General features: G+C 36.1%; 1 protein-coding gene across 1 annotated transcript in view; it reads right to left on the minus strand.

Annotated features, from left to right (window-relative positions):
• Window positions 1-19: 19 nt before the first annotated feature.
• LOC128892985 (uncharacterized) overlaps window positions 20-27,980 on the minus strand; it is a 66,091-nt gene continuing 38,130 nt past the window's right edge. The window contains exons 2-13 of the mRNA XM_054153677.1: window positions 22,807-22,950; window positions 15,304-15,448; window positions 15,085-15,171; window positions 14,545-14,703; window positions 9,461-9,523; window positions 8,115-8,397; window positions 7,623-8,027; window positions 5,316-6,239; window positions 3,777-5,074; window positions 2,589-2,686; window positions 1,448-2,531; window positions 20-1,364 (exon numbers count right to left, since the gene is read on the minus strand). Coding sequence (XP_054009652.1) covers window positions 1,347-1,364; window positions 1,448-2,531; window positions 2,589-2,686; window positions 3,777-5,074; window positions 5,316-6,239; window positions 7,623-8,027; window positions 8,115-8,397; window positions 9,461-9,523; window positions 14,545-14,703; window positions 15,085-15,171; window positions 15,304-15,448; window positions 22,807-22,950 — 4,708 coding nt within the window. The 3' untranslated portion in view covers window positions 20-1,346. The remainder of the gene's footprint in view (window positions 1,365-1,447; window positions 2,532-2,588; window positions 2,687-3,776; window positions 5,075-5,315; window positions 6,240-7,622; window positions 8,028-8,114; window positions 8,398-9,460; window positions 9,524-14,544; window positions 14,704-15,084; window positions 15,172-15,303; window positions 15,449-22,806; window positions 22,951-27,980) is intronic.

Genomic DNA, 27,980 nt, shown 5'->3' on the forward strand with positions numbered 1-27,980 from the left:
AAAATAAAACTCAAACATATTATCGTATTACTTTAATAGAACAATAAATGATAACGTGTATAAATAGAATTGTCGAAGTAATATTATATTTGTTATGGGAAGGTATTAAGTACAGTATCGACATTACATGCTATTTATAGTACAATGCATGCCACACTCTAATGTGATCGCCATTTACGTATAGTAACTAGACATTAGGTTTGAAGTTTCTTGACTAACGACAGTAATCATTTCCAAATTGCCTGTTCTGCAAAACAACAATGTTCAACACAAACAACAATATATTTTCCCATTCAACTGTTGAAACATTATCATAATTGCCTACAATTTACTAACAAAAAGAGTTCGTTTTTTCTTGTTTCGTAAGATTTAATAGAAACATGAACAAGCACAACCTTTCCAATTGGTCCAAGAGTCACAACCGATACAAATATTTACCTCAAAGAATTGAAAACAACGTACTCGATAGTTGTACACAACCCCTCACACATACACCTACTCTACCTAGATTCGTTGTACAGTATATACTATAAATGATGTCACCTTTGGTCCCACTGATAGAAACTTAATGTTAATTATAAAGATTAGGACGTGTTAGTCGACATTGATTCAACCGTTTCGGGACTTTCCCGGAGTTGGAACCGAATGGCTGAACTAAAACTAGAAAATAAAGGAAAAACTTAACAACAAAAAAAAAACTGCACAGACTGCATTCGCATAATGAGCAAAATCGTTTCGAATCGAACTTAGTCGGTCCGTTGACTATTTGGACACAATAATAAATGACTTTCCTTCCCTCAATCCTTTTGCTTCGATCGGAAACATTTACACGTCTAAGTGATATGTACATTTTCCATCGACAACGCATATTTATCGGTTACCCGACTTTTTACACGAGATATTTACAAGGGTGCGATTAATGCCAGCATATTGGCAACTGAACCGTTCAAGTTGGAAAATTAACACTCTATAACCCAAATTTCAAGAAAATTTCAAGATAAATGATACAATAAACAGTGTTGATAAACGCTGATAACAGAACATTAATTGAAAGATAAATTCCAAATTCTATCCACCAGGTACAAATTGATGGAACGCTCAATTTAGATTTTAAAAATGTGGACAATGGCATCAAAAGCACTTGGGGTTATAAAAAGTTAATTCAGCAAGAGAAAAAAATACATAAATAAGTTTCTGCTTTTTGGAGCACTTTAAGGCTCCTTCCTATCACTAGCTGTCGATCATATCTTATTACTACAGCTTTGCGAGAGCACCGAGAGGTCTCCTGGGTGGTATCCTTGGCTGCCAGTTCCTCCTGGCGTTATTGAAATGAATATCATCCTCGTTTAACATCTTTCCGTAGCCTGTAAGAAATAAATTCTCATATAATAAAGAAACTAAATTTATTTATACGCGTTATCTACAGTCACAGTAAAAATTAACTCACGTTTTTCAAATTTTCACGGCCTCCAAAACTTCTTATCGACTCCAATAGCACATCCCTGGGATTCACCTGGACCGGCATAAATTTCGGCCTAGAATTCTTCAAAGTGACACCCATAATGACAGGCATCGTTGGAGGACTTGGTGGTTGATGAACACCATTTGACTCTGTGGACATGGCTTTTGTACATTCTTTTTGGTTTTCCTGGTCATCCATGGTTGAATTTGAAACTTTGAACCCTTTCACGATAGGCATCGCCTGACTGCTTTTTACACCGACACCATTTCTATAGGCGAAGTTCCTCTGGTTCTGAGGATGTATACCCACTATCAAAGTAAACCTCTTGGATTTAGAACTATCCTGATTCGTCAAGCACTCGTCATTAGTAACGCTAATCTTCTCAGAAGTAACATGTCCATTATGTTTGTTGGCATATGACTCCAATTGAGGGTCCGAGCGTCGACTTACGGTGGATTTTTTGGATTTCGAATGAAGAGAAACATCCTGACCACACGCCTTCGACAGCTTCTTAAAGTTTACAGGAGACATGTCGATCTCATTGTCGTCTTGTTTATCTTCGACATAACTTTTCTTTAATTCTACTCCTGTTACAACAGGTTTATCGTTGCTTACGGTTTCTTGTTTAAGATTAACCTTATTCGTGAGTGGCTTTTTAAAACCTGATGCCATCGTGTGCGTTATGAGTTTTCTGGTTAGGTCGTTTGGATCCTTCCTGTCCAAAGATGAATCTTCAACTTTCCTAGGGAGTTTGCTATCTTCGGTGAAATTTAGGTTATCTATATCATCCCTCGTGCAATTTATATTTACAATGGTTTTATTGCTGGCTTTGCTAGATCCTAATTTGTAGTCAGCGTCCTTTTTTATTTGGACGTTAACACTTGGTCGCTCTGACCAGCTACCTAAGTTGATCGTAGGTGGGCCGAAGTAAGTGTAACGCTTCGCATTTGTCTCCGCTGCTAATTTCTTGGACTCTGCCTCTGATGTTTTATTACTCTGTGCTCTTTGAGAGTCATGAGTTAAAGGTGTATTCGAGTCAATCGAATGTTCATGAGACGTGATCTCTGATCTGAAACAAATTTGGTTAAAAGTAACCACGATAGAAATATAGGATTAAGATATATACCTTGTTTTCTTGGATAATACTGTATCATCAGATTCTTTGGGCACATTTTCCTCCACCTGTTGAGCATTTTTCAACCGGGGCAAAATGCTTTTCATTACCTGGAACGTCGTACATTGTTATGAGAAAAAGTTTGATTCAGGTTTGTTTTTGTTAAAATATGTTCGTATTAGGTTTCCCTAGTTATTTTTGTATTTATGCGTTTGGCTGCAGTGGTCTATGCGTCTTTTTTTTTTTAAACTTGTAACTAGGTTCAGAATCTGTATAAGCCTACAATGGCAACATGTGTGTTTCCAATTCCTTTTTCTTACTTATAATTGATATATATTTTATTTCTTTCTTTTATTTACGTTAATAAATCTTAATAATAAAAGATAAGTTTATTTTCATTGGTTCTAACAGATTTATTAGCAACCACATACAGTGGGTGTAGAAAGTATTCGTACACCGATCAATTTCCCAAAAAACTTTTGTATGAAACTGTAGTTTCTTAATTTCTTTTTGTATAATCAATGATATTTTACATATTCTCGGAAGTCCCTAAGGTAGATATAGTCCAAACAACATTTACTAGTTAACATAATTTGTGAAATTAACAAAAACATGCGAAAAGTGGGTAAAAGTATAGAAGCAATAAGTATTTGTACGATTCTTTTGACGAACCATTTACAGTAGAGTTTGTAACGTAAACACATTAGTATATTGCTCCGTACGAATTAGAAAACATCAAATTTTCAGTAAAGTACTTTTAAAAATGGTTCTAATAGAGGGATTGAAGAAAATCCCACTTTGAATAACTAATAATTTAGTTAATTTAATGCTTAGAAGAGTTACAATAATTATAAAATCAAAAAGAAATCCCACAAAGGAAGTATTATATACTTGTAAATTAATGTAAATTTCTTTTTTTTAAAATCAAGTTTTAAAAATTAAACAGTTGTGCAAATACTTATTGCTTCAACGTTTCTATCGATTAATTTTGTTTTTCTTGTTAATTTCGCAACTTACATAAATAGCTATTTTTTTGTAATTTATCTATTCCAGAGATTTCTGAGAATATGTAGAATGTCATTGTTTATAAAAAATAAGTTAATAAATTACAATTTTACATAGTTTTTTTTAAAATTGATCGATGTATGAGTACTTTCTACACCCACTGTATGACAACAAAGTTATTATGCAACTATTTACCTGTAAAGACTGCAGCTGCTTTTCTTTGGTTGGTTCTTCCTGCTTCTTCAAAATATTGTCCCTCCATTGGGAGAATTTCTCTATGCTCTTAACCGTCGGTGTACTTAAGTTAGTACTACTTATCGCATTTTCTATCCTAACGCCGTCTACTTCCGCCAAGTTTCCACCACATCTACTATCCTCATCTTTAGGGGATTTTCCCTGAAACCTGGACTTGTCGCATACAGACACACAACTATTAGACCTCTGAATATTATCCTTTTCGTTACAGTTCCACCTGTGCGACTCCGTTTGAATTTTTGGTTCTAGCTTCTTTTCAATTGTATCACCTTCGTTCGCCCTCTTCTTTCCCTGCAACGTTCCACCGGTGAAATCCTTTAGATTTTTGTCTTCCGTTTCATCGAAATTGCTCCTGTTCCTGGACAACGTCGCAAACGACTTAACGTACCTATCGTTTGAACTACTCTGAGGAGATTTATCATCGGCTTCCTCAAATATATTTAAACTTTTTTGCCTCGAGTATGTAGTAATAGTAAAATTTGAAAGAGTGTTGTCTATGGGTGCAATTTTGGGGGTCGAAGAGTCAGAAATTCTTTTGAAGTCGGAGTCTTTGGTACCCTGAGGCAATGTTCCTATTTTGTTCTCCAGTTCCAAGATCACCTCCTTTTTCAAGTTGATATCTGATTTCTGCTTATTGACAGATTTCCTTTGGGGCATTTCTTCCTTGGTTTTATTTTCTAAGAGGTTCTCAGCTCCTGATGTTGTTGCCTGTTCCTCCAAAGAATGTCTAGAGTCTACTTTATTCCTTTCTGGGGTCTTCTGCGTAAGGTTTACCCCAACTTCAGTTTCTTCCTTGTTTATTTTGGTATCTGTAAAGGACTCAGTCGATGAAGGAACGGCATCAACGTTATCATGAACTGGAGAAGCTGCGTCTCTGAAGGCACTAGGTGGAGCTGGCAGCTGATACTCCCAGTCAGAAATTGACAAGTCTTCATCAGCTGCTGAGACGTAGTCTGATGTATCTTGTTGCGAATTGATAGCCAAGTATCCAGCACTAGTGTTGACCATCGACTTTTCTAGCAAGCTGTTGTTTTGTTGTGCGTATTGCTTTTTCGTGGACTCCTTTGCGATAGAAAAGTCTGCTTCTTTGGAAATATTCGTCGTTTTTGGTTTTACTTCGGCAGGTGAGACGAATCCTTCAACAGATACTTCATCGAGGGTTGAAACTGGCAGAGTATTCGATAGGGTGTCGGACACCTTTTGCAGCAAGACATCCGTGTCAGAGAGGCTCGCGTCTGCTGCGAAAATGTCATAAAATGTAAATTACTACTGAGATTACACGACTTAATTGCTTAAAATACAAAGAATCAAATGTGTAGATTTAATTCTTATAACTGAAACGTATCTTATAATCTTCTTTATTAATGCTGAAATTCTACGGTGCAATTACATAAAATTCCCAAGGAAAAGAACTAAGTACCCAACCCCAGTGGTTAGTAACAATGCAACATGCACCTAGTGCACCCAATCTTCCATTACCTCCACCTTGAGAACCAATTTTCTTCTGTTCCGATAACTGCACATCGCTTTTGGACTCCTTCGATTGGTCAGACAGTAAAGAATTGGACGCCACATTAAAATTCAAAGCAAAAGCGATGTCGTCCAAGTGAGAAGTTAAATATCTCTTCTGCTTTTCTAAGGTGTTGGTCTCAAAATCGTTAGACTTGGACGCCATCCGGGGGATCCTAGCTCTCTTGGAGTCTTTCATACCTTTCCCAACTTTATCCCCAATCCCATCAACCTCTGCTTCAATTTCTAAAGCATCACTTTCCTGCCTCTTCTTTCCTTTCCAAGTCTTCAATATCGGTTGTTTATCAATAATCAAATGATCACATTTTGGAATAGTTGAAATCACCACAGCACTCAACTTCCTTTCCTGTCCAAGACTCTTTTTGGAGGTTATGGAATTCTGTTGAATTAGAGTACTTTTATTACTCTGCCTTTCTATTTCTTCTTCACTTTTTTCGGTACTAGACTCCTCTTTAGCAGCGGTTCCATCATCCTCGACTAGTTCCAATGTATTAGGTGACTGTGTTTCATTGTTTCCTTTCATAGCTATTGAATCTTCACGAAAGAATAACTGATTGTGATCAGTTTTAGGTGTCAAGAACACGTCGTCATCGCTGGAGGAATAGTTGGAAGCTACTTCTACCTTTTCAGAATCTTTAATTTTTTTATCAAGCATAGTCGGAGTTCTAGAATTAATGCTGTCAGCGCTGGGGTATTCTTCATCGACGATGTCTGTATTTGTGTCACTAGTGGAGCTGCTAGCTACTTTACTGAAGTCCGCGTGGAGGGTTCTACTCAACGAGGAAGGTCCTACCTTGCGTTGTGGCACTTGAGGTCTCATATATGCGACATTGGTTGTTTGTCTAGGCTTGGGATGCGGAATAGGCACTCCAACTACACTCAAAATGAAAAGAAAGAAGAAAAAAAACCGTCACCAACAGGTCCAGATAGCAAGCAGGAAAATGGGTATTTTTGGGAGAGAATTATCGTGCATTGAGTGCAGTGCTCTAAAAGTAGCCAAAGTGAAAATTTCAATATTCTTATTAGAATAAAAACACCCTATATACTGGGAACTCATAAAAAATCTACATTTACACAAAACATAGTATTGCAAAATCAGAGGATGGAATGGGAACTTCATTCCACAATTTAAAAATTAATGTTGACGTAGCTAAACAAATTCCCCTACTCTGCTTTCCAGTATGGAGTTCAACTGGATGAGAAATTTGTTCCAATTCTCCGTAGACTCCTCTCTACTCACCAAACCAGGAGGAGGGGGTTCTAAGATACTTAGCTTCTTCTCAGACTCTAACCTGCTCTCAGCAGACCTAATCATAGGAAGGGATGGTAATTTATGTACGTTACTAAGACTTGGATCTATATCTATGGTCACCGGAATATCTAAAAGTTTCTTTGAAATAGCGAATATCTGTAAGTTGCTCAAAGGTGGCACTACAAGATTAGACTTACGACCGTCTACAGTATCACTCAACATGTCTCCATCAAGACTACTAGAAATCGAACCATCGTAACACTTGGTAGTGTTCACGCCCCCTAACTTAGGCTGTCCACTCTTCACAGATCCTAATCTACTGCCAGAAAAGCTATTCCTAACAATGTAGCTCCTCGAATCTGCGAAACTAGGTTCCTCGAAGCTGCTGATGATTTTTGTTTCCCTCATCTTATATATATTATCTTGAACATCTAGGCTGTGCTTCAAGCCTTGGCACCTCTCTCTGGAACTAAATCTATTCCCCGAAACGTTCTTTCCTACATCCACCTCTATATTATCGAGATTAACTAATGTTTGCATCTTAACCAGTCTATTTTCCGGCCAATCTTGAGTTTTGAAGGCGTCCTGGCTCAATAGCTGTCGATTGCCGTGAAGACTGGACGCCTTAATCCATTCTCTATCGTTTTTAGCGGCTATGTTTGAACAAGCGAAGCTCTGAGACTTCTGTACCTTGGAGCCTGGCTTGGAATTATCACCGAAGTCTAGAGAGCAGGCCGTCGACCTATACGAACGACCCGTAGGACACCTATCGCTAAAGTTCAATGAAAAATCGCTATTCCTACTAAAACTTGACCCATGTTCTGCTCGATACTCTTCGATTCTAGTCTGCAATTTTACTTTCTCGTAATTGAATAGGCTACGATGTCGCCTAGTGGTTCCCGTTCCCTCCTCCACTTCTAAGACCTGTTCGAAGCTGTTCCTTGAAATGAAGCTATAGGAAGGAGCATTATCCTCTATACTGCCACAGCTACGTACTAGCTTACCTCGTTTTTGGGTTCTAGCGTCTACGGGAGCGTCTTTTACAGGTACAGTGCCTCCTGGAGCGATGAATGGCGACTTAACATTTAGGGACTCTAGTCTTAGATGAGGTTCCACGTCCAATTCGCTCGATTTCTGCTTCATGTTTGGAGTAGAAGGTTCTGTTATTGTTGACGGCAATTTTGTTGCCTTCGTTGTTACTCCAATGTCTGAGCTGGCTTTCGGACATTCCTCTATGTCTGAACTTGATTTAAAGGGAACGCCAATGTCCGACGGGGGCTTGGAGGGGTCCATGTCTGACGTTAAGGACTCCTCGGAATCGACTATGCGCTCCAATGCTTGGGTAGAAATGGCGGACGACAGGGGTCTCGTTACTGGCGGAGGAGGTGCTGCTCTCTTTTTTCGTAGACCTAGAAAAATAAGCAAAATTAAATTGTTACTAACAAATGTTTTTATTAGACTTGGGGAAATTTTAAAGAATGTTCATAATAATGGACCTGCAGAACTAAGAGAGGTGTTGCTAACTCCACGAGTTAGCGTAGCAGAAACAGCAGTTAAATTGCCGAGGCTTTTGCTGGATTGGGAAGTCTGCGCCAGTTTCCTAGACGTCTCTGCAGGTACCCTGTTTCTTCTAGGCAATGTTTCAGGAAGTCTCCCAGCTGAATCGGGATTGTCACTCAATACCGAAGCCTCGTGGTAACCGGAACTATCGCTGCTGTTGCGACTATGACTGATCACGACCTTGTCCTTCCCAGAGTCACCGGCAGTCTCATCAGAAGTCTGAAAAAAAAAATTGATTTGAATACACAGCATAAATTATCAACAGGGGACTCAACAGTGGGATATTTCACCAATCTATCTGGCCAAAAGTAAAGGAGTCCCCAGATTTATATGAAATTTCGTATACAAGGGTTTTTGAATTCGTGGATTACGAATCTGAGATAAAAGAATAAAAAATCAAAATGGCGGATCCAATATGGCCGACTTGTATACTAAAAAGTTATTAGATTTGTATAAAATTTCACATACAGGAATTTTTAAGGTCACTGATTCCGAATCTGATATAAAAGAACAAAAAATCAAAATGGCGTATCTAATATGGCCGACTTTTATACTGAGAAATTAGTAGATTTGCATGAAATTTCGCATACAGGGGTTTTTGGAGTTGGTGATTACAAATGTGATATTTAAAAAATCAAATACTCAAAATAAATTTGAATTTAATAAAAAACAAAGACATATATACTTTGGCATTAAAAAATTAAAAAATGTACATATATATTAATGTCTGTAAATGAGTCACCAGTCTTCATTAGACGAAACTTCATCTCATCCAACAGCTGCAGATTATCGTCTGATGATGAATTCGATACGATACAAAAGCAAAAATTTATCAAGCTTTATCGAGAAATTTTATTGAAAACTAATACGAATACTGTAACTGTAGCATGAAACTTGTTTATATCAGATTTGTAATTAGCAACTCCAAAACTCTTGTATACGAAATTTCATGCAAATCTGGAAACTCCTTAGTTTGGCCAACTAGATTGGTGAAATACCCCCATTACCTTCTGTTACTTTACACTAGTTTATAACTAGTCCAATTTTTTAAAAAATCGTGCTTTTTCACTGCTATTTTTTGCATAATACGTTAGTATAAACACTAAGTTTTATGTCTGAGATAAAATAATTGCCAGGATGAACCCTGAAGTAGACTATACTCCTTCCTGTTGTTTAAAATTAAAATCAAAGTAAGAGTGAAAAGGCTATTTTTAAAGCCTTTTTTTATATAAATTAAAAGATACAAATAAAAAATAAAACGGTTAAATTAATAAATACATACCAGCTTTAACACAATCCATAATTCATTATGGTCAAATATTCGCACAAACGAAAATGTTCTCTTCTGAAATACAGCAAATACAATTTTAAGAAAGCACGATGCTTACGTGAAAACACACATTTAGATATGAGTGACTTGCACTTAAAGCCCGGTTGTTAGAGTTGCGAAATGGGTTGTTTTTGATCGCTAAATTTGTTTGACATTACCAGAAGACATCACTTTTTAAGCATTATAAACTTCAAAAACTGCATTTTTGGCCAGGTAAATTGGTTAAATATCCCACTGTGCACCGATAGCGTATGAGCGCGGCCGCTTAGCGCGTAGCCTTCGCTACTGCGGGCGCTCCACCGGCATACTCATGCTCTGATTGGTCAGTGTTTTCCGTTAATATCTCCTCAACGAACCCTCGGACAATATTTTCGCTAAAGAAAAAGTTGTTTCAAATTACCCCTCGAACCACCCCTTTCCAGGACCTCCAACATTTTTGGGACACCCTGTATACATTCAACTGTTTAAAAATAATAATTACAATCAAACGCTTGCACTTTTATCGAATGTTCGATGGACGAGAAAGATAATAGCTGCCACTTTCAGAGATGAATCTATACACATGGAATACCCTTCAGTTCAACGTTAGTGTTATTTGTTGATTAATTAGTATTAATTTTCACAAATACCGTTGAAATACCGTATTAAACATATCAGATTTGTCGAGAAGTCGGTGCTTGCTTTGACGGGGTTTACACCAGTAAATATGGCTTCCGAAGCCATCCATATTACGCATATAAATATACGTACAAGTACAATGAGTAAGAAAAGTATTGTGCCACTTCTCTAGAAATAAAGAAATATATTCGTACAAAATGTACAAACCCTGTCTAAAAGAATTTATGCAAATTCATATTTTCAAAACACCTTCGTACTGTTTCCATTTTATATCGAACATCATGCAGCTCTGGATTTTCATCTAATTATCATTGATTATTCATTGATTAGACTTTAGCGGACGTTGTACTACGGTACCATAGAATCTACTCTGTGTATATCGTGCACTTGCGTACACGAGATGTTTCAGTTAACTAGTTACTGAAACAAGTTGCGTTAAGATTGCTATCGCAAGGTTGCCAGCCTGCTCTTCCAGTTGTTACTTCTAGTCATTAACCGTGTACGGGGTTCGTTCGCACGCTCCATCTTGCTCTCTACCTCATCGTCCTCGTGTTAACCGATGCAGCGTTGAGATTTTACGCAGAGTCGGGGCAAAATTATTATTATTGAAAATAGAAGTCTAGTCACAACGTCTATTTCTTTTAATAATAATTAGTGGGAGAAGTTTATACGCATTTTATTATCGTTTCATTTAAAAATATTCCTATTAGAATTATTTTAAAGAAAAAATAATGAATCACTTGTCTGAAAGTTAGTCTTAAAAATTATTATTAATTAAAATAGAAGTCTACTCACAACATTTATTTCTTTTAATAATAATTAGCGAGACAAGTTTATACTCATTTTATTATCAGAAATATTATTACAGAATAGAAAAATCCTAAGGGCAAATATAAAAATAAGGATAAGACAGTGCAATAGCGAATAAAAAGAGAGCCCCCCCCCCCCCCCAGCTAGCACTATAAACACAACATACAAACAATTGCAAGGATATTTATTTAAAGGTTCCGGCGAAAACTGTAAAAATTCCAAGACAACACACAATATATCAGAAAAAATCAAATCGCCATACAAATTGAATGACTAATCAATAAATTGCTAACACAAATTGATAAACATAACTGACAACTATAAAACATACAAACATACCTAGTGGTTTAAATATAAACATCCATCCAACATTCATATTACAATACATTACACGATACTATTTCTGATACCATCTATTGTACATTGTTTCAGTGAGCTTGGAGGCGCTGGACCTGTCGCTGTCTCTGCAAGATTATCACCTTCAGGAAGTGACGCTCTATGCTAAGCAAGGTAGATCCTTGGGTGCAGCTCTCAGTACACAGGACATAATGGCTTTGCAAAGGCAAGAGGAGCGACGGAGGCAGCAAGCAAAGCAGGGTATTTTCGGGTTCGTCTTTAAGAAGTCCAAAGAGGTCTCTTTGAGCACGGACAGCCTCGGTGAACGCAGCGCGTCGCCAGCGAGGAGCGACGAAACTGGCAGAAGCACCAGTCCTCTTCAGCCACCTACTAGACCTCAGAGGAAGCGAAGGCCTGCGCCTAAACCACCTGTCACGGCGCAACAGGAAATCAGTAATGTTAGTATGGTGATACCAACGTCCCACAGTGGAATATTTACCTCTCTTAAGCTGGCAGGACCAAATCAGCAGAATCATATCGGACTTAGTGGAATATTTAGTACTTATTTTGTACTAATTTGTACCACCAACAATAATTTTGTACCTCGTGCCGTTTTCGAAAAAATTGTGGTCCTGCTAGCTTAATATTAAGCTAGCAGCGTGACGATTTTTTCGAAAACGGCACAAGGTACAAAATTATTGTTGGTAGTACAAATTAGTACAAAATAAATACTAAATATTCCACTAAATCCGATACGATTCTGCTGATTTAGTCCTGTCAGCTTAAGAGAAGTGGGATATTTAACCAATTTACCTGGCCAAAAATGCAGTTTTTGAAGTTTATAATGCTTAAAAAGTGATGTCTTCTGGTAATGTCAAACAAATTTAGCGATCAAAAACAACCCATTTCGCAACTCTAACAACCGGGCTTTAAGTGCAAGTCACTCATATCTAAATGTGTGTTTTCACGTAAGCATCGTGCTTTCTTAAAATTGTATTTGCTGTATTTCAGAAGAGAACATTTTCGTTTGTGCGAATATTTGACCATAATGAATTATGGATTGTGTTAAAGCTGGTATGTATTTATTAATTTAACCGTTTTATTTTTTATTTGTATCTTTTAATTTATATAAAAAAAGGCTTTAAAAATAGCCTTTTCACTCTTACTTTGATTTTAATTTTAAACAACAGGAAGGAGTATAGTCTACTTCAGGGTTCATCCTGGCAATTATTTTATCTCAGACATAAAACTTAGTGTTTATACTAACGTATTATGCAAAAAATAGCAGTGAAAAAGCACGATTTTTTAAAAAATTGGACTAGTTATAAACTAGTGTAAAGTAACAGAAGGTAATGGGGGTATTTCACCAATCTAGTTGGCCAAACTAAGGAGTTTCCAGATTTGCATGAAATTTCGTATACAAGAGTTTTGGAGTTGCTAATTACAAATCTGATATAAACAAGTTTCATGCTACAGTTACAGTATTCGTATTAGTTTTCAATAAAATTTCTCGATAAAGCTTGATAAATTTTTGCTTTTGTATCGTATCGAATTCATCATCAGACGATAATCTGCAGCTGTTGGATGAGATGAAGTTTCGTCTAATGAAGACTGGTGACTCATTTACAGACATTAATATATATGTACATTTTTTAATTTTTTAATGCCAAAGTATATATGTCTTTGTTTTTTATTAAATTCAAATTTATTTTGAGTATTTGATTTTTTAAATATCACATTTGTAATCACCAACTCCAAAAACCCCTGTATGCGAAATTTCATGCAAATCTACTAATTTCTCAGTATAAAAGTCGGCCATATTAGATACGCCATTTTGATTTTTTGTTCTTTTATATCAGATTCGGAATCAGTGACCTTAAAAATTCCTGTATGTGAAATTTTATACAAATCTAATAACTTTTTAGTATACAAGTCGGCCATATTGGATCCGCCATTTTGATTTTTTATTCTTTTATCTCAGATTCGTAATCCACGAATTCAAAAACCCTTGTATACGAAATTTCATATAAATCTGGGGACTCCTTTACTTTTGGCCAGATAGATTTGGTGAAATATCCCACTCACGCTGGTGCTCCACCGGCATACTCGCGCTCTCATTGGTCGGGGAGCGCGGCTACCTAGCGCGTAACCTTCGCTACCATAGCCGCTCCAACAGTATACTCGCGCTCTGATTGGTCGAACTTTTCTGTTAATATCTCTTTAACGAAGCCTCGGACAACATTTTCGCTAAAGAAAAAGTTGTTGCAAATCACCTCTTCGAACCACCCGTTTCAAGGTGTTACAACATTTTTAGGACACCCTGTATTACATTTATGATTTATATGCGTTCATATAACTGAAGTGAAAAAACGTTATTTTACCTTGTAAATCTGACCGAATCAAAGAAGGCTATATATATCCTTCTTGATATTTAAACCGGTAGCACTGGGTCTGGCTACCTTTTTAACTCCCTTGTTCGTCTACCGAACGGGTTTGCGTACCCAACTATACTTTTAATAAGTTTCTTCAGCGAACAAGAAGCTAAATAACAGGTAGTGGAAATCAAACCAGTTGGAATTCTTCGAGAGTCAATAGTTACTCGGTCATTTATAACTTTCGGTTGATAACGTGAAACGTTTGGTTAGCTAACTGCTAAGAAAGAGGTCAGAAACCATGGGTCGTTCGATATTTTATCGAACAAAAGAAATAAGTGAAAATTTATCGAAATTTTAGAAGGGTTAAACTTTACTTTCGTGGACCTAAATTTTTAATGTTTTTTTACATAAGCCTATAGATTTCGACGAGTGGAATCCAAAAATGCTAGTTTTCAGGCGAGGAATCCACTGGTTCAGAAGTTAAAGGTGAACCTTTTTACCGTATTTGTCAGGGAATTCAAAAGTTGAATTCGTACTCTAGGAATTCGTCCTTCCCGAGAAAATAGGCCCAAACTAACTCTGTTAATTCGAAATATGGCAGTTTTCAAAAATAGGCATAACGATATAAAAGTAGTACATAATGTAGTCCACCACCAACCGAGAATCTGTTTTACCGACAGAGGGTATGCCTACAAGACAACATGGCGTCGAAATTGTCAGTCAAATACGGTAAAATTCCACTTTTAACTGCGCATAACTTCTAATTTAGTGGATTCCTCGCCTTTAAACTACCATTTCCGGATTTTTTTCGACAAAATCTACAGGATTATGTAAAAGAACTTAAAAATTTTAGGTCCGCCAAAGTAAAGTGCAGCTGGAAGGGAAGATGTCCTATACTCTGTGGGTTAGTGATCTAAGAAGCAATGTACCTGGATGACGCAGCTCATATTTGTCCCTGTCCAAATTCTTCTCCCTGCAGACCTCGTCCAAAATTTCGCCTAAGTTCATTTTGGGACTGACTCTGGAGACGTACAGCTGATTTCTAGGCAAATGCACCTGCAGCAGTTGCACAATCCTCGTAATCGCTAACTGATTAAAGGGGGATATACCGGGTGTCCCGTGCAAACATAAACCGTTCTCTCATAAACTAACGAATAGACTGCGGATCTTCATGCAAAATAAAATCTTCGCGAACGTGACTACAAAAATTGAATCTAAAAAGGAATTTATTTTATTCTGCAAATATTATAACATGAACTCTACTTTCAATCCTTTTTATATTCTTGCATATTGTTTGCATTTTGTAGTTTTTTGCACATTCAAATTTCCTATAAATGTATAAAGCTCCGCAGTCTACTAATGAAGATATCGACTACGAGTTTGGTATAATTATAATGGCGCGAAAGAGGAGATGGCTTTATAGTAACATTTGCTTACCTGTAACCTGAACGTCGTTTCAAACGGTTGGTTGGGGTACTTCGTTTTCTTTGGTACAACGGTGCCCTGTTTTAGTTGTAATTTTACCTGAAGTGATAGAAATTACACGATTAATTAACTGTTCACTGTTAACTGTTCCAGAGCTAAAATCTCGGAATTGAAAGTGTATGAATAGATTCTCGGCAAGTAAAGTAAAGTGTAAAGCTGTTGACGAAGTACCTGAAGCGCATCCAGCGCGCCAATTGGGGTGTTCGGTTGATGAGGTAAGACCATTCCACGTTCCCCTATTGCCTGCAGGGTATAGCTCGATGCCGTCAACTTGTGAGCCGTGGCGATTTGCACAAGGAGGTCCATCATCGGAGTGCTGGGAACAGAAATTCAAGAGACTTATACATAATTGGTTATTTATAGTAAAGAGGAATGGTTGTAAATTACAATCAAACGCTTGCACTTTAATGAAATCAAAATTCGAGCGTTCATATAGTGTTCGCAAAGTCAAAGAAAAGAGTTGTCAATTAAAGCTTGAATCTACAAGGTGTCCCAAAACTCGCGAAGGAGCCAGAAATGGAGGATAGCTGAGAAGATTCTGAACAACAATTTCCTTTGCAAAAATGTCGGTGGGGGCTTCATTTTTGAATTACACTAGCTCACAAAATAAAAAAAAACAAATGTACATTCAAAGCCACAATTTTTTTTTACGTATTTTGGCCTACTAAACTCGAAAATCGCAAGAAAAAAATTTTCTATGAATAGGTTTTTTTTATATGAATATTTGAATTTTTTTTTCGATTTTTTTCTGACATACCTTCACATTTTAGGCCATGTCTCGAGTTAGAAACGTCCGATTGAATCGCACAAGACGCCATTTTAAAGATAATCGAATTTCCAACAATTGCTTACCACATTATTTTCCAATCGGTTGAATAGTTTAAGTGTTACGAGCCAATATATATGAGAAACTTTGATTTTTTCAGCTAAAATAGAATAAGAATATTTCTTCCATTGCCATGGACAAATAGAAATTGTCAAACTATATCCAGTTTCTTATTGTTTACGTATAGATCGCACTTTTACGAAAAAAAACAAGTTTTTATTGAAGAAAATCTATGGATAAATACCGATGTTAGGAACAACTGAGTAAAGGTACAAAAATTCCAATTTTACTCTGTTTTTGTATTTTTCTTCTATTTATATAGGAAACTTTTATTTAATTAATTTCGATTAGAAATAATTTCGGCCTTTACTTTGTCTTCTGTTATTCGTTGGGTTCGTTTCTCTGATGAGGAACCAAATGTAGTCTCTCAACATTCTTTCATCCCAATATCCTTGATAGCACTGCACAATAGTTTAGGGCTTCAGGCTCGGCAGAGTATGAATTATAAGGAAGTTGTTGAAGATTTGGTAATAAATTATGGAAAGATGGATATGGAATATATATTGTTATTCTATTTGATTTGACAAAATGGAAAAATTTGTATATTTAATTTCAATTTTAATTTCAACAAGCGTAAATATGTCACTCAAAGTTCATTTTTTATATTCTTATTTGGATTTTTTCCCGGAGAATCTTGGCGATGTAAGTGACGAACACGGCGAAAGGTTTCACCAAGATATAAAAACTATTGATCAGCGCCATCAAGGATATTGGGATGAAAGAATGTTGGGAGACTACATTTGGTTCCTTATCAGAGAAACGAACCCAACGAATAACAGAAGACAAAGTAAAGGCCGAAATTATTTCTAATCGAAATTAATTAAATAAAAGTTTCCTATATAAGTAGAAGAAAAATACAAAAACAGAGTAAAATTGGAATTTTTGTACCTTTACTCAGTTGTTCCTAACATCGGTATTTATCCATAGATTTTCTTCAATAAAAGCTTGTTTTCTTCGTGAAAGTACGATCTATACGTAAACAATAAGAAACTGGACATAATTTGACAATTTTTATTTTTCCATGGCGATGGGAGAACGCCCCGATCTAGCGTAGCCAACTAATCCTGGCCCGAGCTTATGCTCTCGCGGCTCATCGTGCGCTAATCGGCCACTGTGATTGGTCAGTGTTTTTCACTAATAATTCAAAAATGAAGCTTCCACCGACATTTTTGCAAAGGAAATTGTTGTTCAGAATCGTCTCAGCTATCCTCCTTCCAGCTTCTACGAGTTTTGGGACACCCTGTATAATGAACTCCAAAGCTGTGGTAGCGGTGCGTGAGCTACTTGGAGCGGCTGCAGGCAGCACCAATCTCGAAGTGGAAGACACTTTTCTCTCCGTTGGAGTGTAAAAACGGATAGAAACTTTCATCCATCCGGAAGATTTCCCGCGCCAGTAAACGGTTCGTTAGCCGCGATTGTTGCACTGGTTCAAAGTACGGGTATCGTTTCTCCCAGAGACGCAGTTTATGCTCAGCTGCGCGATTTCCACGGTGCGACCCGAATTTCTGGAAAGCGCTCGTGTAATCGTCGCCCGACGTAAAAACTTTACTGGACTGCCAAGTATAGGAAGGAAAAAAAAAACAATCGCGACGGGTGAATTGCTCCATCTCCGATGGTTTTTAGCATCTTTAGAAAGCACAAGAAAGCTACAAGAGATTTGATAGTCACACGTCAGATGTATAACCCCCTGGCAATAAGTTTTGAGATTAGACAGATTAATGGAAAATTTATTAAGAACATTTATGTTTTAGAAATCATATAATGTTAATCGTGCATAGTTAAAATTGAGGGTGACGAAAGGGAAATTTCCATCTAGAGGAGATATGCGAACCTGACACACGACTTTTCAAAAATTAATTTTTTTTTTTAAACTGATAGTATTTCGTTTGTACTTGATTGTACCACCAATAGTTTCACTTGTACCTTCAACAATTAATAAATAAAAAAAATTAAAAAAAGAATGGCCAGCACTCAACATTGAGATATTTCAAATCTGTTTTTTCCCTGTTTTTTAGAATCGTTTGTACACGTTTGTACCGTTTTTCGTTTTATTTGTACCTGAATAGTTTACATTTTACAAGCCATTGTTGATACGGTTGAATTGTGAAATTTATACTATTGAGGTACAAACGAAACGAAAAGGAGTACAAACGACTCTAAAAAACGGGGGAAAAAATGATTTTAAAAACATTGAAAATTGACAAACTTCTGTCGTCAACGCTTATAAACAATTGCTGTATAATTTAAACTATTGAGCCATTGGTTGGTGTTTTCCGTTAATATCTCCTTAACGAAGCTCGGACAACATTTTCGCTAAGGAAAAACTTGTTCCAAATCAGCCCCCGAACCACCCCTTTCAAGGACCTCCAATACTTTTGGGACACCCTGTATAAACAACTTAATCTCTCAGAAGTTAATGTCACATAATAATAGAGCAAAATGGATCCTATACGATTCAATAATGTAACATAAAACATAAAATATTGTGTATGTATTACTTATTAATAAAACGGAAGAAACTTTTGGGACAACCTAATATTACTGCGAATATAATAAATTCCTATTCCTAGTATCGAATTCCTGCGATAAAATAATAGGTGCATTGGCTATCGTGACTTCTGATAGCTGATAAATACACAATTTTAATGATAAATACAGTAAAGTCTCCTTAAATTACACAAGCTCGAGACTAAACTTGAGCGTTTACCGTAGAGTTCGTAAATTTCCTAATGTTTGCCGACGAGCTTCGAACGTAGAAAAGGACAAGGAATAAAGAGAACGGAGCGAAAACACCGAGGTATGTCGATGAAACAATGTAACCCAAGGATGAAACTTTTTTATTATTAACTTTTTTGTTGTAAAACTTTACCATCATATTCCCGGCATTTTTCTGATTAAAAGGAGACCAAACACGAGATAATTCGTAACATATTTACTTGTAACAACTTATCATATTGTAGAACGCTAACTAAAAAATGATGCATGGTAAATATCATCCGATAACAGATTCTCTATAATTCGCTGAAACACGGGAGCAAAAACGACGAATTACGTATAGAAGAAACGAAATTTTAAACGGACCTGGTAACCGCTATTTTGAAAGAGAGGTAATGAAAGAAAGAAAGGAAGATCCGAGAGTCCCCGGTGCGGCAGAAGTTAAAAGACCATATGTCGGCGAAACACACTAACGCAACAAGTTTTTTATTTTTGACTTTTTGGAAGTGAAAATTGTACCGTCGTATTTGTGTTATTTTGCCAAGTAAAATGATACCAAACATGGCATAATTTAGTGCATATTTGCGTATTTTACGGGCCAAAGGAAACAAATCATTACATTTTTGAAATAAACAAATATGGACGAACTCCGGACTGACTGGTGCATTCATGGTAGAGTTCGTACATTTTCTGATGTTTTCCCGACAAGCTTCGAACGTAGAAAAGGACAGCGGATAAAAGAAGAAGACGGAGCGAAAATACGAGGGTATGTCGGTGAAACAATGTAATGCAACGGTCAACTTTTTTATTATTAACTTCTGTATTGTAAAACTTTTACGAAGAAATCTTTCAACAAATTGTAGAGTCAGATTATAGAATCTACTGTACATCGTGTTTGGTTTCATTTTAATCAGAAAAATGTCAAGAATATGATGACAAAAGTTTTACAACAAAAAGTTTCATCGTTGCATTACATTATTTCACCGACATACCTCGGTGTTTTCGCTCCGTCCTACTCTTAACTCGCTGTCCTTGTTTGCGTTCGACAATCGGCGGCAAACATCGGAGAATATACGAAATCTACGATAAACGCTCAAGTTTGGTCCCGAGCTTGTTCATTTAAGGAGACTTTACTGTATTTATCATTAAAATTGTGTATCTATCTATGATTGAACTTCTAGACCCCTCAAAAGGTACACCCCTCAGTGGTGAGGCTGGTTTCTGTGCACTTATCGTGGACAAAGGGTACAGCCAGTTTTGGGGGTTAAAAGTGCCCTTAGATTGATTTCGATTTGCGATGATATATTCGATAGGTTATCAAAAAAGACTAATCTATTTAACTACAAAACTAAAGGTAAGTGACTTGAAAATTTCAATTTCACATAGTAGTTTAATGTAAGACGTGTTAAATAATATCGTAGTTGATAAGATACTTGACAAGAAAAGCGGTATGAGCGCTCCAAAATTGTTCTCATGTATATATTGCATGTTGAAACATTATAATATGTTTAATATGCATAATAATATAATAATATAATATGTTTAATATGTATAATAGTATGTTTTTATTATTTGTAAATAAGTATTTCATTGTTACATTGTCAGAAATTCAAAAATATATGATTAACGAAAAATAAAAATACCACCTGGAGATTCGAACCTACGCTCAAAAAGCATGCAGCGGTACTATAACAAAGTACCTAACCACTTGCGCCACGGACGCTATTGAAAATAATATAGATAGTTTTGAAGATATTCTAGATACAAAGTGTATGTTGCTTTTGTTAGATTATATTAGTTTTTTTAGTATCTACACCGTTTTGATCGATGTCAAAACATTAAGAATTATGTATTTCATAAAAAGTATACAGAAATTCCGTATACAAGTTACTCTAACATGCCGAAACAGCGAAAAAAAATCGATTTCTGACTTTTCCAAGTGCGGCGCACCACTCCTAAAATTATGAAAAAAATTGAGGATAATAGTAACAATAATATATACTTCTTGTAATTATATGATCGTAGTTCTGAGATTCCTTCTCCAAAAAATGCAAAATCGGCATTTTTCACCATTTTTTTTTGTGTTTTTTATTTTTTGCAACTTGGATTTTGAATTGAAAAATCTGACAAAATTCTGGAACATGCAACTCGCTAACTGAAGTATCTCATTTTTTTTTTCAAATTTTTTCGTGCAACAGGACGGGAGAAATTGGTCAAAAACGTGATTTTTGTTTTTTCTTGTTTACTCAAAGAGTTCGTTGAGATAGGGTCTTGAAACTCGCCACTGATTAAATTTTTTTGATAACCTATCGAATATATCGTCGCAAATCGAAATTGGTCTAAGGTCACTTTTGACTCCCAAAACCGGCTATACCCTTTGTGTGTCTTACTGAGACATTACTGTGTCCCCCAGTGGGGGGGGGGGACGGTTTCTGTGCATTCATCGTAGAGAAATTTGTTTATTTAAGGGGTAAAACCACTGTAGAGGCAGGAAAAAAGACCTAAATTTGACAATTTATTTCGGGAGTGTGACAAATGGAATAGAATTTCTTTTCAGAGGGTTTATTTAACACATACTGAAGAACTAAAAACAATTTTTTTATTATCATTTTCATACAAAATGGCGCTGACAGAGCTCGTCGTCGAAAACACTTTTTTTGAAAACACCGCCACGGAAGAACGGATTTCTCGGCATCTATGAGTCATCGAACAAAAACTAAAGAAAATTTATAATCTATATACAATTGGCTTTGGAAGTACGTAGGGTTTTTCTTCTTAATCAATTTTTGTGGAACTGACGCACTTTTTAAGCAATGAATCGACTTTTTGCCCTAAAAATTAGCATTAAATTGTTTAAAAAAAAACAAAGTTTACATTCAATCAAAAAAAATATTGTTTTGAAGCTACTGTAAACATTTCAAATCGATCCATGCAATAGTCACTGAGAAATCCGTCCTACCAGTTTGAAAGTGGTTTCGAGAAAAACGCATTTAAAGTTTTATATACACTTTTATCGCGCTCTGAGGCGCTGCGGCAAAATCAATAATTGAACACTTTAACGTTTGTTTTTCACTATAAATCAAATGACGTATTATTTTGATGACCCTAAAGTATTGTTTAAGCAAAAAGAGAAAAAAAATGGATTTTTCGAAAATCCTAGAGTGGTTTTACCCCTTAAGGGAAGAGTCTAGACCAGCTAATGTATTTTTCTAATGCATATAATTTCCAGATGTAATTAATTCTTGTTATTGAAATCTTTTTTTACATATAAAGAGACGTTCAAAGAAGAAAATTCGACAGTGTAGATTTAATTTGAATGTATACATACAAGGTGTCCAAAAATGTTGAAGGTCCTTGAAAGGGGTGGTTCAGGGGGTGATTTGGAACAACTTTTTCCTTAGCGAAAATGTTGTCCGAAGCTTCGTTAAGGAGATATTAACGGAAAACACTGACCAATCAGAGCGTGCGGATACTGTTGGAACTCCCGCGGTAGGCGCAGACTACGCTCTAGGCGGCCACGCTCATTCGCTACCGCGAGCGCTCCACGGAGGATACTCGCGCTCTGATTGTTCAGTTTTCCGTTAATATCTCCTTAACGAAGCCTCGAACAATATTTTCGCTAAGGAAAAAGTTGTTTCAAATCACCTCCCGAACCACCTCTTTCAAGGACCTCCAACATTTTTGGGACACCCTGCATAAACAACCTAATCTCTCAAAAGTTGATGATACATAATAATTCACGATTCAGTAAACATTTATATAAAATTCAATTAATTATATAAATAACACAAATAAATAAACGTATATACAAACCAATTTGTAGCGACAAATGCAATATACTAAATACTATTAACCTCATCAAAATGAGTTGCTTGTATATATGTATATGAATACATTCAAATTAAATCTACACTGTCAAATTTACTTCTTTCAACGTCCCTTTATATGTAAAAAAAATGTTTCAACAACAAAAATTAATTATATCTGGAAATCATATGCATTAGAAAAATACATTAGCTGGACCAGACTCCTCCTTGAGGAGACTTTACTGTAAAACTTTCTACTGTGTCTACCTTCTTTGCACCATAACCCTCTGAGTCTGATAATGATGCTCCCTTGGCAACTGGATCAGAAGCTCCATACTTCCGGCCAGCATGTCTGCCGGCGTGTCCTCTGTCACAGTCAGAACCATTCTGGATGGCCTCTCTTTTCTAGACCTGCAACATAATCAAAGCAACACGGCTGAAATTTACCTTTGCAATTCTAACTGAAATTAAATATAACTGAAATTAAATACGACTAATTTTTTTAATCCATCGATTAAATTAAAATTGCACAAACTCTCTGTTAACGCGTGAAAAAAATTAAGTTAGGACACACCGTAACTCGTGCCTTACTATTCGTGTAACGAGCGAGAGTCTTCTGTCTCGAAGGAATTTTAAACGACTCGGAGTGGTTGGTTTCCTTTCGACAACTCAGAGTCGCGTTCATTCAGTTCAGAAGTGTCGCAAACGCGAGCTAGAGAGGCACTTATGAAATTTCTGTTGAAATCTGTTTTTCTTGTGAGATCCAAAGATAAGATTCATTCACGACTACGTGCCCGTGCGTCTTGTGATTTATGCGATCCGTTAATCATTGGAACTATAGCTACTCTGTCCAACAATAACAGATAAGTGTAAGAGTATCTCAAGGACACCGTTACGAAAATGTTTGTCGTCACGTCCCAGGTGTAGCTGATACCTTTGTTTAGGTTTGACCCAGAAAACTTTTTAAGTTGTTTTTAACCAACTTCGAAAAGGAGGAGGTAATTTTGAATGTAAGTAATTTTTTGTTTTGCGAGGACTACGAAAATAGGTAATTTAATATAAAGGAGATAAAAATTCTTTCATACTTTTTAGTGCAGTTTTAATATTTTTTCGAAGTCGGTTATATTTTTGTTCCAAAAATTATTTTATTATGCGCAACGATTATCGGCACTAGTAAACTGTCAAAAATGAAGATGCGTCGACACAAATTCATTTATACGAATTGTTTATTAGTGTCGTAGAGTAACACAAAAAATTTGACAAAGATTCGTGATATCAGGTCCGTGTTAGAACAAATCATTCTCAAGGTATGAAATATCAGTTTTATACCACGTTTCCGCAGTCAGGGTTCTAGGTGGGTTCTGCTAGAAAATCTCACGGAAGGACACGTGATTTATTTCTCGCTCAGCATGATCTGAAATCGCCGTGACATGGTGTTTTTGCAGCGTACAGAAAATTATTGGAAAAGTCGTTGGCGCTTGAAGAAACACCATCCGCTCGCGGTCGAGACACTTTCCTTTCATTTTATACTGGAGAAAATAGTTTAACGGATCGCCAAGATTATTGTTTTTATCGAGCAGTGGATTCAACTCTGAGATTGCTGAAAGGAATCAACGGAAACTGTATTTCTATTATATTAAGGAGTCTCCCTAGACTCCTAACCTACGAAAACCGAACAGTATCAGTAAACAAGATCGAATATAAAGAAAAACTTTTAGGTCCTTAATCATACAGGGTGAGTCCGAAGAAATAGAACACCTAAATATTTCCGTTACTTTCCGTTGTACAAAAAAACTTCTTAGGGCAAAGTTACACTGTTTGAAGGGCCACTGTAACGGTGTAAGAGAAAAAATTTTCAAGGTCTTTTTTTTTTTTATAAAATTTCAAGGTCATCGATGTTTTTTTAAATGGAATGATATATTTTCGTTAACGTAATGTTGTAGTTGACAAAATAACGGATCATCCATGTACTACAATATGACCTACAAATGACCTTCAACACAGAAAAATGGAATAAATAAAATTCAACGTGTAAGATTCATTTGCTTTATTCCTGTTAAGCTTGAACCTGTGTAGATTGAACGACAGTGGTTGAAAAATACAGGAAAGGCAAAACTAATTTATTATTAACGCAAAACTCATCTCATTGCGACCAATATAATCAAACGCTAACGCAACCCCGATACTCAGCGAGTTGTGTAATTTTTTTTAGTTTAATTTATTTTTTTTATTTCAATTTTGTATCATAGAAATATACTTTTCATATATTATGTACTGTATACTGTATATTATATATTACCTTACGCATATTTTAAGGTTGAAAGTAATTTTTGATGTAAATTATTAATGTTAGCTGACCGACTAATGTAATTAAACCAAAAATGTATCCATGCTTGCTCACTTCCGTTTGATTACATTTAAAAGTGAAAAACGAAACTAGAATGGTTTTCAACCTGAATGAATTTAAAATTGGATGGAAAGGAATAAAATTGAAGATAGCTAAACCAACTCTTATTCGAAGGAAGTTCAGTTTTTATAGTTCAAGAGTCTAGGGAAACCCCTCAAAATAATAGAAATAGTATAGTTATATATCCATAGGGTGTAGTTCGAAAAGCGATTTGCACATCCGTGCCTTCCTGTTAAAGTCGAATGAAGGTACATAATAATATGCAAAAACTGTACTGAGAATTTCAATACCAATTCCGTTTTGAAGATACTTGAGGAATACCGCGGCCATGGAACGTGTAACGAAAGCGCAACGCACAATTAATAAATCTCAGGGCTGTCGAATAGGAATATGGCAGAGCACATGGTTGTGCACATGACTTCAGGACGCGCGTCTCTAGAGCGATTCGTGATATATAAGGACTTACCCAATCGGATTCCACGGTTGCACGTTTTCCACCACGAGATCGGTGAGAAGGAAACGTACAGCGCGGAGCGAAATGACACATGATAATCACCGCTTTATGATTGAAAACCATTCTAGTTTCGTTTTTCACTTTTAAATATGATCGAACGGAAGTGAATAAATGATTGAAGACGATGGGAATGGAGGTAAACCGGAAGTTGGGAATGAATAAAGACAAAATGGAGATGAGTGGGAATAAACGAGGGAGATACGTGTAGGTCAGTAGCTGAGCTATGGTTACCGTTTTGCGTGTGATTACACTAATCGCTGAAAGCGCAGGCGACGCACAGTGGTCCAAATGGCCAAAAGCCTAGCCAAAATTACGAATCTCGTATAAAAATTTCAAAATTCAAAATTTTTGATCCAATATGGCCGACACGTATATTAAAAAGTTGTTACATTTTCATGAAACTTGGTATTTAAGAGTTATTTGAGCCGCAAATTACGAATCTGGTATCAGAATTGCAAAATTCAAAATGGCAGATCCAATATGGTCGACATGCATATTAAAAATACTAAATTATTATGAATTTTTTATGAACTATGATTTCTAGGTTTATAGGGCAACATAGTTAGAATACATTGGCAGAAATAACAATAATAAATTAATGTTAAATTAAAATTAAGGATAATAAGGTTTGTTTTAATGCCGCGTAAACAGTCTTCCTTTCCTTGTAAGCATGGCGCAAAGCGATGCGACGTCAGTACTGCTTTCTCATGAAAAGTTGGCCAAGATTCATAAATTTTAGAATAAAGAATGCTGTTTTTAGTCTTTAGTTTCGTTTAAATAAATGGAAAAGTAGATCTTTCAAAAGTAGGCTACATTAATCTAGCCGCTTGTAACCGAAACTTTGACAAATTATAATCTCGGATCCTTTATTAAGTAAAAACGTATTAAACGTAAACAAGTTATGCTGGTTGGACAGATTGTAAATACTCCTACTTGGCACTTGAAATTTAAATAACAAACTGGCGCACATTTGCGCAAGTTTTCTCAATTGGATATCATACCTGACATGTAACTTAATATCAAGAAACTTGGCAGAGCGTGTCACTCGGTGACTATCATCTTTGTTTTCCTTCCGATTCATCGAAGTTAACTAAAATTTATACCATATTGAGAAGGGAATTACAATAGTGAATCCAAAAATACTTTACTTTGTTCTTGTGGAAAGTTTATGTTTATAACATCTACTTTTTTGGTCAAATGATTTACATATGAATCTATTGAGGATAAACTTTCTGTGACACAATAAACATGCGTCACTTTTCACGATATCAAGGAGCATGAAATTTCGTCAACTTTGAACCTCTGTATATCAGTAACCGATTACTATTTTTTAAAATTTCAAACGGCATTTAATCCACTCATATGTATACAACACACGCATAATATTGAAAAAAGTGTGTTCGAAACTTCAAAGATTGCATTTTGGCCAGGTTTTCGGCCATCCGGACCATTGTGCGTCGTGTCCTGCCCTTGTGAGCTATGGTTACGTTTTGCGTATGATTACACTATTCGCTGAGCTAGGGGATTGTGTTAGCGTTTGATTACATTGTTCGCTGAGCTATGAGATAGTTTCACGTTAATAATAAATTACTTTTGCCTTTCCTGTATTCTAATAATTCGGTTTTCAACCACAGTCGTTCAATCTGTGATCGATGACCTGTAAGGTTTTTTCTACATTTACCGATTACTAATAATTCAGACGAAATTCCACGAAAGTCATGGAAATAAATGTAAACTGTCAAACATCAATGTCTTATATGTATTATAACTCTCCGGGAAGATTAAATCTAGATCACGTTAAAGCCTGTTTATTCGTGGTAAATCCAGCAATTTACCTGCAAAAGGAGCTCACCATTAGCCAGTATTTTCACTTGCGAAACCGGCTAAAACAGTATGTGGGTTAATAGTCGAAAGAGGTAGCATAAAGTAGGCCCTCGAGTTTAGAGCCTGGCTAACATAAGACGGTTCCAAAACAAGTTTCATGATTGTATTTGGAAATTCTCTGCTAAATCCCGTCGCACGCTATGGAAATACCGGTTGTATCAAAGGAAATGCTCCAAATACCTTCCACCGGAAAGAGCACCGCGCAACCATGGCTGCCTAAAGCCTTTATAAGTTCACCCGTGCTCTGCGATCTTAATTCTGCTATTATAACGGGTTTACATTTAAAAGTTGCGACGGTCACACTCTTGTTAGACAGACTACAAGCAAAATTGTGGCTGAGAAACTTCTTCCAGGTTTTTGGAAACGTTAAATAAACGTCTTAATAATTAAAAAAATGGGCACTATAATGACTCGATACTAGGTAGTTTACACCATTTTATTTTCAATTCAGATCTATCTTTTGATTGACTTCGAAAAAGGAGGAGGTTACTCAATTAGATGTTTTTTTTTTTTTTTAAGTGATCATTCTATTTTATTGGACATGGAAAAGATGTTTTTTTGCTAATTTTTTTTCGAAATGATATTGCAAAACGATTTATTTTAAACTTTATGTGTATACCTATTATGCTTCTATAA

The sequence above is a fragment of the Hylaeus anthracinus genome, unplaced genomic scaffold (assembly GCF_026225885.1).
Source record: "Hylaeus anthracinus isolate JK02 unplaced genomic scaffold, UHH_iyHylAnth1.0_haploid 2, whole genome shotgun sequence".
NCBI classification, from domain to species: domain Eukaryota; kingdom Metazoa; phylum Arthropoda; class Insecta; order Hymenoptera; family Colletidae; genus Hylaeus; species Hylaeus anthracinus.